Raw genomic sequence first — 17,700 nt, 5'->3', positions numbered from 1 at the left:
TTTATCCTTTATTTGTTGGGTGGTCATACAGTCTAGGGAGATGCGGTAGCATTCCTGGGATGTGCATTGCACCCCTCGTATACTGAATATTCCTCATGGAGTTGGGAATTTGATGACTTGGTACAAGTTTGAGGGGATGGCTCTCATGGTGTGTATCCATGGTCGCCCTATTATGGCGTTGTATGTTGTGTCCTGGTCCATGATGTGGAATGTGGTCTCCATAGTGATGCCACCAGCTAGTATGGGAAGTGTGATCTCGCCGGATGTTTGCTCAACTGCATTGTTAAAGCTAGTTAGTGTGATGCAGCGTGTCACTATCTTTTTCTCGAGTTTCATTTGTGCGACTACTCAATGATGGATAATACACGCTCCCGTTATCTACCATAATCCATCTTACGTTAGTATCAAAAATTTGTAAAGTGATAACGAAAGCATCATAGTGAGGGAAAGCCAAACCATTGGTATCTGACTTATCGAAGATGATACTTTCTTTGAGTTCATCATACCGTTTGTGGGTGATCGACCGTTTGATCTTGTGGGTGTTGGTGAACTTCACACTATTGATGGAAGTGTCATCCACCCCACTGATGATCATGTGGATGGTGCAGGCTGGAAAGGGCAGTTTCGGTGGCCCTTGATGTTATTCACGACCCCTGGCAAAGTTGGTCCTTCCCCGATCGCTCAGCAATTCTTTGAGGTGTCCCTGTAGCAGCATATTTACGACCTCCAGTCTTAGGGCGATGCAATATTCGATTTTGTGTCCTCGCTCTTGATGGAACTCGCAGAGGGCATCTGATGTTCTAGTATTCGGGTCTGACCTCATCTTTTGTGGCCACTTCACCTTTGGTCCGAGCTTCTCCAAGGCGTAGACTATCTCTGTAGGTGACATGCAAAAATTGTGAGCGAATAGTAAAGGGGGCATTCCTCTCTCATTATGGTGAGTCCCTGCTCTTGATCGGGGCGGGCCTTCTTCATGGAGGGATGAGAGCGCAGCGGTGGTTCTGACATATGGGAGATATCGTTCCCGATTTGGTCGTGAGGCCGCGGGATCTCTTCTGATATCATTTTTTCGATCTTTTCTAGATTCGGCTTGTACCGAGGTCAATCGATGAGTCGGACCATTGAAGTCATCCTCGTCTGCTCGGACCTCGGCACAATATGCGTTGTGCATTTCATCCCAAGTAGTTGGGGGAGGGGGGGGTACTTCATAAGCCGACTTAATAATTTTCTTGTCGCCCTTGAACCATTTTTGCTTAGCCCATTTTGAAAAGCTGCTACTGCCATTCCTTCCGATATATTTGGCAAGGTCATCCGAGTCTAACTCGGTTAAAACGGGCAAGGAAATCCCTCAGCTTCTCTCCCGAAGACTGTTTAATAGCAAAGATGTCATTTACTCTAGCCTCGGCCTTCTTGGCCCTGGCATGGGCCGTTACGAACTTATCGACCATTTCCTCAAAGGTTTTGATGGAACGTGCAGGCAGTTATGAATACCAGGTTAATGCACCTCCCGCGAGGGTTTCACCGAATTTATTTAGTAGAATGGAGGATACTTGTTCCTTGGCGAGGTCATTGCCTTTCACGACAGTGACGTAGTGGGTCATATGATCTTCGGGGTCGGTTGTGCCTTCGTATATTTTCAGATAGGACAGCATCTTAAAGGTCTTTGGTATGGCATGTGGGGTAGCACTATCACTGTACGGCTGCTCGACGAACCGACGGACATCTCTCTTCGGCAATAGCTTAGGGGAGCCCGGTATTTTATCGACCCTTTCTTGGTGTTCTCTCATTTGGTCCCGAAGTGCCTTGTTCTCATTTTCCATTTCCTCTATCCTTTTCAAGATGGTCGTGAGAGCGTCATCACCTACATTGTTAACAACACTGTGAGTAATACCTATCGTTGTGGGAGGAGGAGGAGGTTGATCACGTTTCTTGTCCACTGGTTACATAACACAAGTTGTCGCGTTTTCTGCGGCTGCATCCCGAACAGGCTTATGGAGGATGTAGGTCAGTGTATCAGTTAGCCAGGCCTCAAGGAGCTTCTTTACTATTGGCGGTGCCTCCTCTACCACCGATGTGGAGGCTGCCTTACCAAAAGATTTTGTGATGCTGCAGTGGGGAGGGGGTGATCTACCTCGCCTAGGAGAGGTATTGGGCGTCGTGTCCTTGTCCACTGCTTTGGAGATTTCATGGATGATGTTCATGAGGTTGGTTAGGAGGTCACTCATTATTCTCGTTCTTTCTTCTCTGTTACCTGCCATATTAGATCTGTGTACGTAGAGAGAAAAAGGTTCTTATTTTTTTTACGTTAGTGACCAGTGTCTATTGTAGATCTAGAAGAAACTAAAAGACTTAACTAGAAAATCCCAACAGACGGCGCCAAATTGTCTGACCAAAAAGTGTAACTTTCAGCTAAACTATTAAATTTAAATAATAATGGGTTAAATCTAGTTAAAGATAATAACTCTAGATGCAAATCTTGAAAATGTGTGGGAGATGGGGACAAATCCCATAAAGGGTTGATAACAATCAGTACAAAATATTCTTAAAGTGTGAATAATAATGGAGGTGTAACTAGCAATAAATAACATTTAAGTAAATAGGAGGAATGATTCACCCAATAATGGATGAATTGGACGAATGTTTCTTCTGACAATGATGCATGACAGATAGATCCGAGATTTGCTTGAATAATCCTCGGATCTGGTGGAAAGGTGTGGAATAATATTAGCAAGAATCTTGATAAAAAGGTCATCTTTGTATTTTTACAAGTGAGAGAGAATTTTGTTCTTAAAAGTGTTCTTATAAAATGAATATTACCTGCCCCTCTTCCTTTTCTTTTTCCCTTATATATTTGACACATATCCCTAGCAAACCCTAATAGTACAAATGCAGAGAATATTCACTAGAATATTTTCTCTAATATCCTATTTCGAAAACTAGCCATTACTGTTCTTTACACAATGCTCGACCTCGGTCATGGTTGACATCTCGGCCATGAATCTTGCTGCTTCCCGGTCGACCTCGACTGACTCTTTCCTTAATGCCGTATTACGCTAAGTATCTTTAGGGTAGGTTTTGGCCTGTACACCACAAAACTTCGAGGAACTAAAATTAACCTATAGACCCCAAGATTCAACAGCCAATACTATGGTTGGTGGAAAATAAGAATGCAAGACTTCATCATGGTTGAGGACTCAGAGTTGTGGGATGTAATCTATGATGAACCTTTTGTTCCCATGAAATTTGTTGGTAAGGTAACAGGTACAGTCCCAAAAATAATAAAAGAGTATAACGATGCTGATAGAAAGGCTATTGAGAAGAATTTCAGGGAAAAGATGATTCCTGTTTGTGGCATCAGATCAGATGAATACAATCACATCTCAGCTTGTCAGTCTGCTAAAGAGATCTGGGAAGCTCTTCAAACTGCCCATGAGGGAACTACTCAGGTTAAGCAGTTCAAAATTGATATGCTTACTACTAAGTATGAGCTTTTCAAGATGAAGGATGATGAGTCCATTCAGGATATGCACACATGTTTCACCTCCATTATTAATGAGCTTCACTCCCTTGGAGAAGTCATCCTAAGAAACAAGCAGGTCTGGAAAATACTCAGTGTTTTACCAGGTTCCTGAGAAATTAAAGTGAATGTTATCACTGAAGTCAAGGATCTGCAGAAACTGACTATTGATGAATTCATTTGAAATCTCAAAACCTATAAGATGAAGAGAAATAAAGATTTGAAGGTCGAGAAATAAAGAAATTCAGGCATCTGACTAGTTATTCTGAATGCAAGGGAACTAATTGTATCGGGTTTCTTATCTGATTTCCCATAAAGTTTGTCAAATCATCAAAACAAAAGACGCATAACTTATCAATTTCCCTCTTTTTGATGATGACAAACATATAATTGATATTCCCCCTAAGAATTAGATCTCCACATTGTTCCCCCAAATCAGCCATATCCCCCCTGACAACCTGTTTCCTCCCTTTTAATTCTCAAATAACATATCTGCTGCTAATCGGTATAGTGCAGCAACTTTTACAACTGTAGAGTTGATTGTATGACGGCCTAGTGAATTGATCGCATCTGGTCCCTATCTGGTTCCTCGAGAATGTTTGGCAAATCATCAAAACACGAAATAGCATAACTTATCAATTTCCCCATTTTTGACGATGCCAAACCCAAAATTGATATTCTCCCTGAGAATCAGATTCCTTACATGTACTGGTCATATCTAGTCCCTATCTGGTTCATCGAGAACGTTTGGCAAATCATCAAAATATGAAATAGCATAACTTAGAGCAATTTCCCCCCTTTTGATGATGACAAACCCAAAATTGATATTCCCCCCGAGAACCAGATTCCTCACATGTTCCCCTACGGATCAGACATATAATCAACATGTTAACTACAACGTTCCCCCTGCGAAGCAAACCTATCTTTCATGAACAACACAACATATCAATTCAATTATGTTCCTCTCCCCTGTTGTAATTCTCCCTTTTGGCATCATTGAAAAGAATAACAGAAGAAGCACACACAAAAAGAAGTTCAGCAACATTAACTCATGTCACTTGGGAACACAACATAAGCAAGAACAAGAACAACAAGTGAATATCATTGCACAAAATAGAGTGATTGCCCATTATAGAGTAATTATAACAAAAGCACAGCAATTTCAATCATTACAGAATATGACAATTTAAACAACTAAAGTACCAATGTCATCAAACATAGGGATCAAAAGAAGATAAGAATTCGAGGGAATTTGGAAGGAGTGAAAGACATGGATCACTGGGCAGGAAGAAAAGTAAGGGGCTAAGGCTTTGATGAGCTTGTCCATTCATTCATTCACAATCCTTTAATCAATGATCATCTGCTCTCTCAGGTCCTCCACATGTTTCCTAAATCTTTCATTCTCATCCTTCAACTTATCATTCTATTCTACCAAGGGTCCAAGGGGACCTGGTTCTCTTCCTATCTGAGCAAGCTGAACCATCAATCAGATCACCAAGAATCTCCCCAAGCTTCTCCTCATCAAGAACAAACTCAGTCCCATGCACATATAGCATCGGAGTATCATATACAACATAGAAGTTTTTTTTACTTCTTCTTCATAAATTTTGGGACTTGGAGGAACAAAGAGGTGATTCTATTTTTTAAACTCAACACTGTCAAGAAGTTCCTCCATTTTTCAGCAATATCAGAGTTAAACACTCTGCCCAGCAATATATTTTGAGAATTCAGAGTCTCCTTCCTTTCCAACTCCGATAACTCAACCTTTTTTCTTCTTTAAGGAACCAGACTCCTCACTCACACTACCCTTTCTTTTCCTGAGCGGTCAGGTCTCCCTCTTCTCTTTCTTAATATGTTCACTCTTATCATTTGTTGCATCTTTCTCAACTGACTTGCTTTTCTCCATTTTGCTCTTCTTTGAGTTCTTTCTCACAAGTGGAGATTTTTTTACTATATTTTCCTCATCCTCCACATACACTACATCAACAAATGCCACTTCATCACCAATCAGGTCCCTCATTCAGTGCCCTTATTCAGTTCCTCCCTTTTCAGCTTATTCACCAATTTCTCTATCCTTCAAGGCTTCTACAAACCCAGCGATAATTTCAGTCTCACTCTCTAGAATATTATCCTTTTAGTTTAAGTCCCATCAAAATCTACCAAAGACTTCTTGGGGTTTTGATTCAGATGGAGTTAGAATTTTGGAAGATGACAGAGTTTGGTTCAATTCTGGTATATTTGGAGAGAAGGATTCTTTTTGCGAAAAGAATCGGTTTTGGTTGGGTGTAAGAGAGGAAATGCTTTTGGGGGGGGGGGGGCAATGGGTCAATTCAGAAAATTTTTAATATTTTGGATTTCAAAAACTAGGATAGGGGCGGGAATAAATTAATGACATCACACTTCTACAGTTTAAAAAAGCATATAAGTATTGATCACAGAATTGAAGAAACAACCATATATTGGTGAATTGTAATTAAGGTTAAGTCAACATTAAACAACAATATTCATGGCTAAATCATAACCCCAGAACTATGGATTTTATCCACTCGTGATACTAGCAAACAATTTCCTAAGTGTTGGATAATTGAAAATACTAAGAAAAGATGAAGAAAACTGAAATCTCTTCGCTCCCGGATGTTCCTCGTGTTTATTCTCTCTCCAAAAATAAGCTTAGTATTGATTTTATATGCATTGGGTAGGTCTAGGGCTGAAGTAACCTTATCCCGGACAAACTTGGACAATTTTCCCGTCACCAGCGTCCAGCCCAGCGCCCCAAGCTAGCCTGGCGCTGGCTTATCAAACTTTCTGCCACTGGTGCCACAGGTGGCATGGAGCGCTGCCTGTGGCGCTGGAAATCCAACTTTTCCCGTTTCCTCCGTTTTGGCTCTAATCTCGCACCTTTCTCCCCCAATTACTTCCGGATGATTCCTACACATAAAAATACCCCGAATTAATATAAAACAACACATTTTACATCAGAAATCCATGAAACACGAGTAAAACATGAGGCGATATATATATAAATATATATACTTTAAGCTAAATATCAACACCCCATACTTAGACTCTTGCTCGTCCTCGAGCAATGGGACTATCAACTATACCCCAACTACATACAAATCTCAACTATATAGGAACACTTCAAATTTTAACCATACACTCTACCCTTGGCTATGATCGATACCGGCAATCAAGCATGAACATACAAAATTCACATTCTTCCCGGTTTAAACATGCCTAAGTATAACAATTCAATTCAATCAATTCAAACAACCTATCCGTAACCACCCAACCTCAAAAGCTGACTCGTTACCACTAAGCACTCTCAACTCGCGCACTTACCCAACAAGAGAAGTTTACTACATTACCAATCCTTCATGATATCATGTGCCTCACCAACAAACAAAAGAGTGAATATAGAATAATCCACACATTCAAGTATGCTTTTGAATATAAATTAAGGACATCACACAATTGAACAAGTTTCGCTCACTCTCACAAAGAATTCATGTACATCCAGTGGTCGTACCATAAGCTTGCCCGTAGTGTACATCTCTACTAATCTAAGCTAGCCAAATATAGGATCAATTAGGACTTTAAGGTTGTAATGTAGGCTAAGGGACGGGTATGATACATTTAAGAATAGTGACTAACCCTCCTAGGAACTTTAATACACTACACTCACAAATCGAGCACATATTCTTCTCAGCCAATTCACTTGCCACAAACCATATATAACATAGCCCCTTTTTCGTTAAGCACTTCTATACTCCCACTAGCACAAATTAGTAAGATTAGGAGATGTGTATTTTTTCAACATACTTTGACTATCATTTTTTTTTCTTCTTGCCATTCTTCTTTTTCTTTCTCTTTTTTATTTTTATTTTTTTTTCTTTTCTACACACACTCCATACATTAAAGTTCATCAGCTAGTGACTTTTGATTTCAACTTTAGTACACCAAAGGGCCCTTCCATGGTTCCACTCAAAAGCGACTCCCCAATCTCTCACCTTACTTCTTTTAGCGACTAAGTGCCTTAAGAGGTAAAGGTTCAACAATCTCAAATTAAGAACAAAATAGGGGTACGACTTGTAATGTGGGTGCCAAAAGAAAGGTTTATAGGCTCGAAGGGGCTAGCAACGGAAAATTTATCTTCAAGTGACAAGCATATCTATGCTCTAGCAAGAAACGCCTATGTCATCTCCTAGATTAACACAAATTAACAATTTTTCTTCGATTAACATACGGGACAAGTTCTAGACTATACAGGATAGCACAGAGAATCACGATTCCTCACACACACATTGCACATGACTCAATCAAGACGGTTCTGTTCAACTCTCAAGTCAAGCAAATACATATAATTGAGAAATTTAAGCAATAATGCACTAGGTAGCCTACAAGTCGAACAACTAAGAAAAAGCATCACAAAATAGGCTATTTACTTTACTTAGATGACACAATTCAAACCAAATGCACGGGAAGACAGAATGTATGTCATAGCCTAATGTGCCAGCACCAACCACGTCAATGAGTGTCTCAGAGCAACTCAGTTTCTTCCTAACCTACTCCTTAAAAAATTAAAATAAAAAAAATAAAGTACCCTGTTTGAGCTACACCCTTGGAAAAGAAACGACGCCCAAAGAAAAACCAAGGGATACTACCTAACTATCCTAAAAAAAATATTTTTGGTGTTTCGAATCGGACTTATCCCTCAAGAAAATTATCCAACAGATCCATCGTCGGAAAAAATCAGAGCTTTTTCTGATATATTACTAGACTAAAGACTAGAGTAAGTCAAACTAATAAAAGAAATAAATTTATACAAAGTACATCACAAGTAGTATTTCTCCCACCCCACACTTAGCTTATGCATAGTCCCCGGTGCATAGAAAAATGTAAAACAGAGTAGGGTGAAAATAAAACTCCCTTTCAATCGGAGTCCTTCTTCTCAGCATGTCCGCCATCCACAGCTCCGGGCACATCATCATCATCAGGTCCTAGAGGCACCAATGCCATGGGACCCATGACATCATCATCAATCTTATCCTCCATGTCGGAGCCTCTGTAAGTGTTTGCGTCCTACGACGAGTGAACGGGGTTGACAGGTGCAATCCCTAACATCTCTTGGGAGTAATTAGACAAATCATTATGTAAATGCATACGCTCCTCGTCTGAGACACCCACCCTGCTCAGGATTAAGTTCAAGGAGTTATAAAGATACATGTTGAAGTTCTCATCTCGTTCGTTCTATGCAGCCTGAGTAAGCTTAGACGTAGGCTCCAACAAGGATGTGATGTCCAACAGCCCTTTAGGTACCTCTACCACTTTATCATACCCTGGGTACTCCGGCACCTCCTAGGAAAGCATATATTGCGTAAGCAAGTTGCCGAAGAAAAACCTCCTAATCTGCCGCCCAAATTGTGTGCGGGCCATCTTACCTAGCATGAGCTCACCCACATTAATGGGTCTTCCAGTCATCAAAAAGAATATGACACACACTCGAGCTCGAGTGCACTCGCTGTTGTGCTCCACTGGAATAAGTCTGGCTTGCACAAAATTCAGCCACACTTTGGCGGTCTTGTTGAAATAAGAGCGAACCATCTGAAGGTGAATATCACCTTACTTTCTGGTCCAGTTGGCATTTGAATCAATGCCACAAAGAGTGTGATGTATTGTTGTATAGCTCGGTCTTTTGACAAATCTATTGAGCCTCCTCAGGTCGGCGTTCTTAACCCCCAAAAATACACATAAAGACCACCTATCCAGTGGCACGTCTATTCCACGGACATGTGACCAGAACAAGTTTGCATTCTAGTTGGCGTACAGTTCCCGCACCATGCTAAAATTTTCATGCCCGGGACATTCTATGAGTTTGTCCATGTTCAGTGCCCGCAATCGGCCAAGCACATCCAGGAAATTCCTTTCTAGAGCGTTCACATTAATCCCCATTTCGGAAACGTACCGCCCAAAGTCCCTATTCCATGCAATATCAGCATCACTAGTTAGTTTCAAACGAGGGCTTGGCTACAATAGTGTCTGATATGATCCCTCGGCCACTTGTTTTCCCTTAGCTTGCGTCGAGGATCCTTCTCCTTGCTTGAGCTTTTTGGGCGCGGGGGCAGTGGTGGAGGACTTGCCCATTCCCTTGCCTTTACTTGTATTATCATGAGCCATAGCAACCTGTAACAAAAATAAACATGAAGGTGAGAACGAATCAAGAATTACGCCTAAGGTTGTCGCGTGAGTCAAGCATGACCCCACACTTAAAACCGAAGGTTCAATGTACAATACTTCACAATCATGGTCTAAAATGCACAATTATTGCACCACAAGGCCATGGGTACTCAAGACTTCCCCATGCCACCCAATAGCTAAAATGAACTAATGATGCCACACAAATAAGTGATTGATCATGGCTAAGTGAATTCACCTCAATACAATCAAGTGGCATATGGTACTTCAAATTTACAACTACTACACTAAATTAGCTAATCCTACAAGTGCTACAACCTACATAATAAATAATACATGATGTGGTCGACATGTATGAATTTAAAACCGAGCTCCCAAGCATGCAAAATCATCCACACACATCCCACACTTAGCCCAATATCATATACAACTACACTCGGTTACTCAGACTTCACCGGTGCACAAAATATTCATTCATACATTTTTATAAACACCTTGTGGGCATGAAGTGTGTGCCCTTTAGTTTAACAATGGTGGAACATGGTGGCCCTCTCAAATTTCAACGAAGTAGAGGGAATTCTAGTTTACTATTCTGTATACAATACAACCACAACTAATTTCGTCCTATAATCGGACCACTTACCATAGAACACTTTTTAAGAAGGGATTAGGATATTTGGGGAGATGGGATGTTCATTATCATGTACCTATTAAAATAAAAAGAAGAAGAAGAAGAAGAAGAAGAAGAAGAAGAAGAAGAAGAAGAAGAAGAAGAAGAAGAAGAAGAAGAAGAAGAAGAAAACACATGTAGGAGTTAGGATGAGAGCAAGAGAGGAGCTTGAGAAAATTGAGAGAGAGAAAGAAGAAGAAACACGACAGAGGAGTTGAGCGTGAGAGAGCTGGTGAGAACTCGAGTGTTTTGGGAGGGGTTTTTAAGTTTTAATTTATGTTATGGGTGGGTAAGTGTTATAAGGTGTGTTGTAATGTTAGTATAGATGGGTATATGGGTTGGGTTAATGGGTATGGGTATTAATTTAACAACCAAAATCAAAACAAAATATAAAATAAAAAAAATTTTAAATAACTTACATGCACCCCCCAGCCCCACGCTGGGCTTAGCACATGGGAGGCTTCAACATACTAGAAATGGTGCCCCATGCAGCATGGGACACTGACTTGGGCGTTGTTTCGATGATATTATTTTTATATAACATCCTGATCCCTCGAGCACTTTATATATCCGATTTATATTCCCCACTCCATTCTACCTATAATTTATATGCCTACAAAGAACTAAAAAAAATTAGAACAAAACTAGGCTATGAAAGCAATAAAAAATAGGTTGCCTCCGAACAAGCGCCTGATTTAACGTCACGGCATGATGCATGGACTTGCTTATTCATCAACGAGTACAACATTGGTCTTCTAACGATCCATTATTCCTCCCCAATAGTGCTTGACTCTGTGTCCATTCACTAAGAATTTTCTTTCACTATTTAACGCGCGCAGCTTAATTACGCCATATGGAGTGACTCTCACTAACTCAAACGGGCATGACCATCTCGATTTTAACTTCCCAAGAAATAACTTAAGCCTAGAATTGAACAATAATACCTGTTGGCCTGGTTCGAAGTGACGTGGCTTGATATGCTTGTGATGAGTGGGAATTTTGACTACTTATTAATAACTTTTTACTTTCGTTTTAGTCCGAAAGCGTTTAATTATATTCCCGAAAACTGATGGAATATGCTTAATTGCGGGAGTAATTAAAAAATGAGACACTAAGATAAAATTTAACTCAAGAAGGAGTGATCTGAAATTAAGGACAAAATTAGGAAAAAAAAGCTCAAAAGTGCGGACCGCAGATTTTCATCTGCGGCCGAAAATTGTGAAGGAAAGTTTATCAGAGTCCAAATGCAAAGTGTGGTCCGCACATGAAATGTGCAACCACAGAAGTTAAATAAGATCGGGAGTTCAGAAAGTTCTCATCCCAAGCTCAAAGGAAGTACGGGACCGCACAATTATTGTGGGACAACAGAAGTCAGCTACGCGGTCGCACATAGAAATGTGCGGTCCGCAGAAGAGCCCTGTGCGGCCGTACTCAAAAATGTGCGGTCCACAGAAAAACCCTATGCGGCCGCACCCAGAAAAGTGCGGACCGCAGATTTAAATCCTGCCAAGAATGAAGCAGAGTGCGGACCGCACATGGAATTGTGCGGCTGCAGAACCTCCGAAAGGGAAATTTTGTCCGAAAATTCCAGTATTGTATTAATAGAATAGTTTCACTTTTTTAGGGCAACTTTTGGAACTTTTGGCATCAGCAGCCGTTTGCTTTGCCTCTTTTAGTTATTTTTGCCATTTTGAGATTTTTGAATATTAATTTTATCATTTCAATCATTAATATGGGTTTAATTATCACTTCTTCTTCATCTCCTAAATTAAGCATGAGTAGCTAGATTTTCACTAGGGTTGTGACCCAACCCTAGGGTGTGTACTTAATGGGTGTTTGATTTATTGCTTGTTTATGGTTGGGTGTTGATTATGTAGCATTGTTCTTGCTTTTATTTGAAGATTTAATGGTTGCAAACACTATCTCATGCCTAATTGACTTGGTCTCTACTTGAGAAAGAAAGACTTAGTCTAGGAAAACTTGGCTAGCAAGAAATTGGGTCAATCGAGAGATTGATAAGCCGAATTAAAGGGTTGAACATAAAGATAGTACAACCTGACTTGAGCTTATTATCAACTGCTTTGTTCAATACCCATTTGGACTTGAGAAAGCCAAATTGGGCAAAATCACTCTCTGACCGAGAGGTATTGAGTGGGTACTTAAGTGTTGATAGCTATAATACACCCCGACCAAGAAAATAAACTTTAAGGCTTACAACCCATTAAGCGAATACCTAGGTGAAGGTCATAGCCCTAGGCCTTTTTACCATTTGAAAAACAAACAACTATAATTTGCTAGTTTTAATACTTAGTTGTTATTCTTGGTTTAAAATAGATTTAAAAACAAACTAACTTTTGCGGAAGTGTAATCCAAGATAATTCAAGTTCATTCAATCAAATATATACTCCTAAGCCCCATTCATAGCTCCCTGTGGAAAATCGACCCCGACTCCTTGTTGGGTACTGTTATTGCTCCGACCGTTTCACAACCCCAAATAGAGGTGTGGCTTGGACGAGAATAATTTTTGGCGTTGTTGCTGGGGAGCTAAAAATAGATTTAGCTATATATTTGGTTTCGTGTTACTAATCCTTTTGGTGAAACAATTGTAGGTGAAACAATGGCTCTCAACAATAATGATCCTCTCGGAAACATGCCTTTGGGGGATGTGGACGTGGAATATGACCAAGTTGAAGAGGTTCCTCTTGAACCTCAAGCAAATAGATAAGGCTGACCGCCTCAAGACAACGTTCTCGTTCCACCCCCACCTTTACCAAGAGCGGCTCCACACTGGGTGTTGCCAAATGAAGGGTATGCAAGTGCCATAGTCTCGCCCCATATTAGGGCGGGCAACTTTCAAATCACAAATGTTATGCTCACATTGCTAGAGCAATGGGGATTCTTCACCGGGGCTCCGAATCAAAATGCGTACAAACACTTGAAGGGATTTGTGGACACTTGCTGGGGGTGTAAACAGACAAACGTCTCCGAGGATGCTTTAAGGTTGATGCTATTTCCTTTCTCTCTACAAGGGAAAGCCTTGGATTGGTTAGGAAGGTTTCCAAACCATTCCATCCATACATGGGATGAATTGGCGGAGAAATTTATTTCTAAGTTCTTTTCCCCCGGATATATGGCTACTCTTAGAGACGAGATTCAAGTATTCAAACAAGAACCCAATGAGCCGTTGCATGAAATATGGGAGAGGTACCGAACTATGGTGAAAGAGTTCCCAAACAATGACATGACGGAGGCTATGATTCAACAAACTTTCTATTGTAAGATCAATAGTACCAATCAATGTGTGGTCAACCAACTTGCCGGTGAAATTTCATGACAACGCCATATGCGAAAGCTTGTGAGATATTAGATGAAATGGTAGATACTTCATCGGCATGGAAAAGTAGAGCAAATGTTCCTCAAGGTGATCCAAACGTGATTCAGCTACATAAAGAATTGCATGATCATGGGCAAGCAATTGCCGAGTTGACCACCACAATGAATCAATTATCCAAGGCTCAACTTCAACAAGTGTAAGGTCCTAAGCAAGTCAATGCAATGGAGAGAGTTAATATGATGGTAAACAAGAGAAGGCAAAAGGGTCCTCAAGTGCAAAACCATGCGGAACATTATGTGAAAGAAGATAGTGGGTTTGATCAAGATGAATCTTACAATGAACAAGAAGAGGAAGTACAATATGTGAATAACTTTCAAGGGTAAAGAAACAACTCTCAAGGCCCGAATCAACAACAATGGTGACCTCATGGTAATCAAGAGAATTGATATTCTAGCAACCAAGGTAATTGGAATGGTGGTAATAACCAAGGCAATTGGAACAATCAAAACAATCAAGAAAATTGGAATGGTCAAAATAACCAAGGCAATTGGAGTGGCAATAGTCAAGGATATTAGGGAGGCAACAACAAGGGGGATGGAACAATAACCAAGGAAATCGGAGGTCGGGCTTTCAAAGGCCCCCGATGTATCAAAAACCGAGCAACTCGCCTCCTTATCCTTACCATGGTCCAAGCTCTTCCAACAATGAGATGGGATGAATTGAGAACATGTTCAAGAAAATAATGGAGAAGAATGCCGACTCTGATGCCTAACTAGCCTCTCACAACACTTCAATTCGCAATTTGGAAGTTCAATTGGGGCAAATCTCGTAAGCTTTAAACACTCATCCTAAGGGGGCACTACCAAGTGACATGGTGGTGAACCCAAAGGATGGGAACAACACGGGACATGCCATGGCCGTTACTACAAGGAGTGGAAAGAGTGGAGATGCACCCATCTCAAGTCAAGGAAAATTATGGATGATGAGCAAGTGGTACAAGAAGATGAGATCCCGAACAATATGGTGCTAGCAAATGATGAAGTAAGAATTGATATTGATGATAATGTAGAAGAGACTCAAGAGGAAATGAACCCATCTAGGGAACACATTGTTGACATACCGGAACCGGTATTTCCAAAGGCTAAGGCACCAATGCCAAGGCCTCCTCCTCCATATCCTCAAAGGCTTGCCAAGCAAAATGGCAAGAATAAATTCAAAAAATTTATTGACATGATGAAGAGTCTATCTATTAATGTGCCATTGGTTGAGGCTTTGGAGCAAATTCCCGCTTATGCAAATTTCATGAAGGACTTGGTGATAAAGAAGCGGTCGATGAATTGTGAAACTATAAAGATGACTCATCATGTGAGTGCAATTGTGCATTCAATGGCTCCTAAATTGGAAGATCCTGGCGCTTTCAAAATCCCTTGTACCATTGGAAATGCTGACTTTGCTAAAGCTCTTTGTGATCTTGGGGCAAGTATCAATTTGATGCCCTATTCGATTTTCAAGACTTTGGGAATTGGGCAACCAAGACCCACATCTATGAGATTACAAATGGTGGATCATACCATGAATAGACCGTTGGGTATAATTGATAATGTGTTGATTCGTGTTGATAAATTCATTCTCCTAGCGTATTTTGATATTCTTGATTGTGAGGTTGAATATGAGGTGCCGATCATTGTTGGGAGATCTTTCCTTGCTACAAGGAAGCTCTAGTTGAGGTGGAAGACGGAGAACTTACATTCCAGGTTGGTGATGAAAAGATGGTTTTCCATGTGTGTAAATCTATGAGGCAACCCAATAGCAATGAGGTGTGTTCTTTCGTAGATTTGGTCACCGGTGTGATTGTGAATTAAGCAAGTGCCATGATGAATGTTGATGATACATTGGAAGTCGTCTTGCTCAATTGTGATGATGAAGAAATTGAGTGTTATGTGGAATGTGTGAACTCTTTGCAAGGGATGGGGTCGTACACTTATGAGCCCCACAAATTGTCCTTGGATCTTGAGAATAGAACCACTCCTCTAACAAAGCCTTCAATTGAGGAGCCTCTCATCTTGGAGTTAAAGCCATTGCCTCCACATCTCTGGTATGAATTTCTTGGCCCTTCTTCTACTTTACCAGTTATTCTTTCCTCTTGTTTGACTAACGTGCAGGTAGAATCCACATTGGCGGTGCTACAAAAGAGGAAGAAGGCAATTGGATGGACTTTGGCAGATATTCGAAGGATAAGCCCCGCATTTTGCATGCCAAGATTAATTTGGAGGAAGGTGCCAAACCATCTATTGAACATCAAACGAGACTCATTGAAGCCATGCAAGAGCTTGTCAAGAAGGAGATCATCAAGTGGTTAGAAGTCGGGGTTGTTTACCCCATTTCCGATAGTTCGTGGACTTCTCAGGTGCAATATGTCCCAAATAAAGGGGGCATGATAGTGCTTACCAATGACAAGAACGAGTTGATTCCTACAAGAACGGTGACTGGGTGGAGAGTGTGTATGGACTATTACAAGCTCAACAAAGTCACAAGGAAGAATCATTTCCCACTTCCCTTCCTAGATCAAATGCTTGATAGATTGGCCGGCCTTACTTTCTATTGTTTCCTTGATGGGTATTCCGGCTACAATCAAATTTGTATTGCTCCGGAGGATCAAGAGAAAACTACTTTCACATGTCCTTATGGTACTTTCGCATTCTCGCGGATGCCATTTGGGTTATGCAATGCACCGACAACTTTTCAAAGGTTTATGATGGCTATCTTCATGGATATGGTAGAGTATTTCATTGAAGTCTTCAAGGATGACTTTTCGGTGGTCGGGAATTCTTTTGATGATTGTTTAGAAAACTTCGACAAAGTGTTGGCAAGATGTGAAGAAACAAACTTGGTGCTCAATTGGGAGAAGTGTCATTTCATGGTTGAGGAAGGCATTGTCCTTGGCCACAAGATCTCAAAGAATGGCATTGAAGTCGACAAGGCTAAGATTGAGGTGATTTATAACTTCCACCTCCAACTTCAGTGAAAGGCGTGTGGAGTTTCTTAGGCCATGCGGGATTTTACCGGCTTTTCATCAAGGATTTCTCTAAAGTGGTAAACCCGTTGTGCAAGCTTTTGGAGAAAGATGCCAAGTTTCATTTCAATGATGATTGCATGAGAGCCTTTGAGTTGCTAAAGCTCAAGTTGACCGCCACTCCCATTATCACCGCTCCAAATTGGAATGTTCCTTTTGAGCTCATGTGTGATGCAAGTGATATAGCGATAGGGGCTGTTTTGGGGAAACACATCAACAAGATATTTCATCCAGTCTATTGTGCAATCAAGACCATGAATAATGCCCAAGTCAACTACACTGTTACGGAGAAAGAGCTCCTTGCCATTGTGTTTGCTATTGAGAAGTTCCGCCTGTACTTGATGGGTGCAAAAGTGATTGTTCATACGGATCATGCGGCACTTCGCTACCTTATGAGCAAGAAAGATTCAAAAGCCCGTTTGATGAGATGGGTACTTTTGTTGCAATAGTTTGATATAGACATCCAAGATCGAAAAGGAAGTGAAAACCAAGTGGCGGACCACTTGTCTCGTTTGGAGGAGGAGGGGAGGCAACATGATGGCCTTGAAATCAATGACTCCTTCCCTGATGAGCAGCTCTTGGCTATTTCAATGAAAGAGGTGCCTTGGTTCGCGGATCTAGAAAATTATCTTGTGAGTGGTATCATTCCGGTTGAGTTCTCTTCAAACCAAAGGAAGAAGCTCAAACGAGATTGTCAAGACTACTATTGGGATGAACCGTACCTTTTCTGGATTTGTACGGATGGAGTGATTAGAAGATGTGTACTGGAGGAGGAACAAAGTAAAATTCTTGGGGCCTGTCATTCTTTGTTGTATGGTGGTCACTATGGTGGAGTAAGAACGGCGGCTAAAGTGTTAAGTTGCGGTTTCTATTGGCTCACTCTTTACAAGGATGCAAGTGAACTCATCAAG

General features: G+C 40.9%; 1 protein-coding gene across 1 annotated transcript; it reads left to right on the top strand.

Annotated features, from left to right (window-relative positions):
* The first annotated feature begins 3,167 nt into the window (after positions 1–3,167).
* Positions 3,168–3,632, top strand: LOC142167043 (uncharacterized). The gene has a single exon (XM_075227196.1). The coding sequence runs from the start codon at positions 3,168–3,170 to the stop codon at positions 3,630–3,632; it is 465 nt and encodes a 154-aa protein (XP_075083297.1).
* Positions 3,633–17,700: the final 14,068 nt, after the last annotated feature.

Source organism: Nicotiana tabacum, chromosome 12, assembly GCF_000715075.1.
Source record: "Nicotiana tabacum cultivar K326 chromosome 12, ASM71507v2, whole genome shotgun sequence".
Lineage (NCBI taxonomy): Eukaryota > Viridiplantae > Streptophyta > Magnoliopsida > Solanales > Solanaceae > Nicotiana > Nicotiana tabacum.
The sequence above is the reverse complement of the archived record's forward strand: the minus strand, read 5'-3'. Positions and strand labels throughout refer to the sequence as shown.

Coding starts and splice junctions, on each gene's coding strand:
- LOC142167043 (XM_075227196.1), top strand. CDS start 3,168: ATGCAAGACTTCATCATGGTTGAGGACTCAGAGTTGTGGGATGTAATC.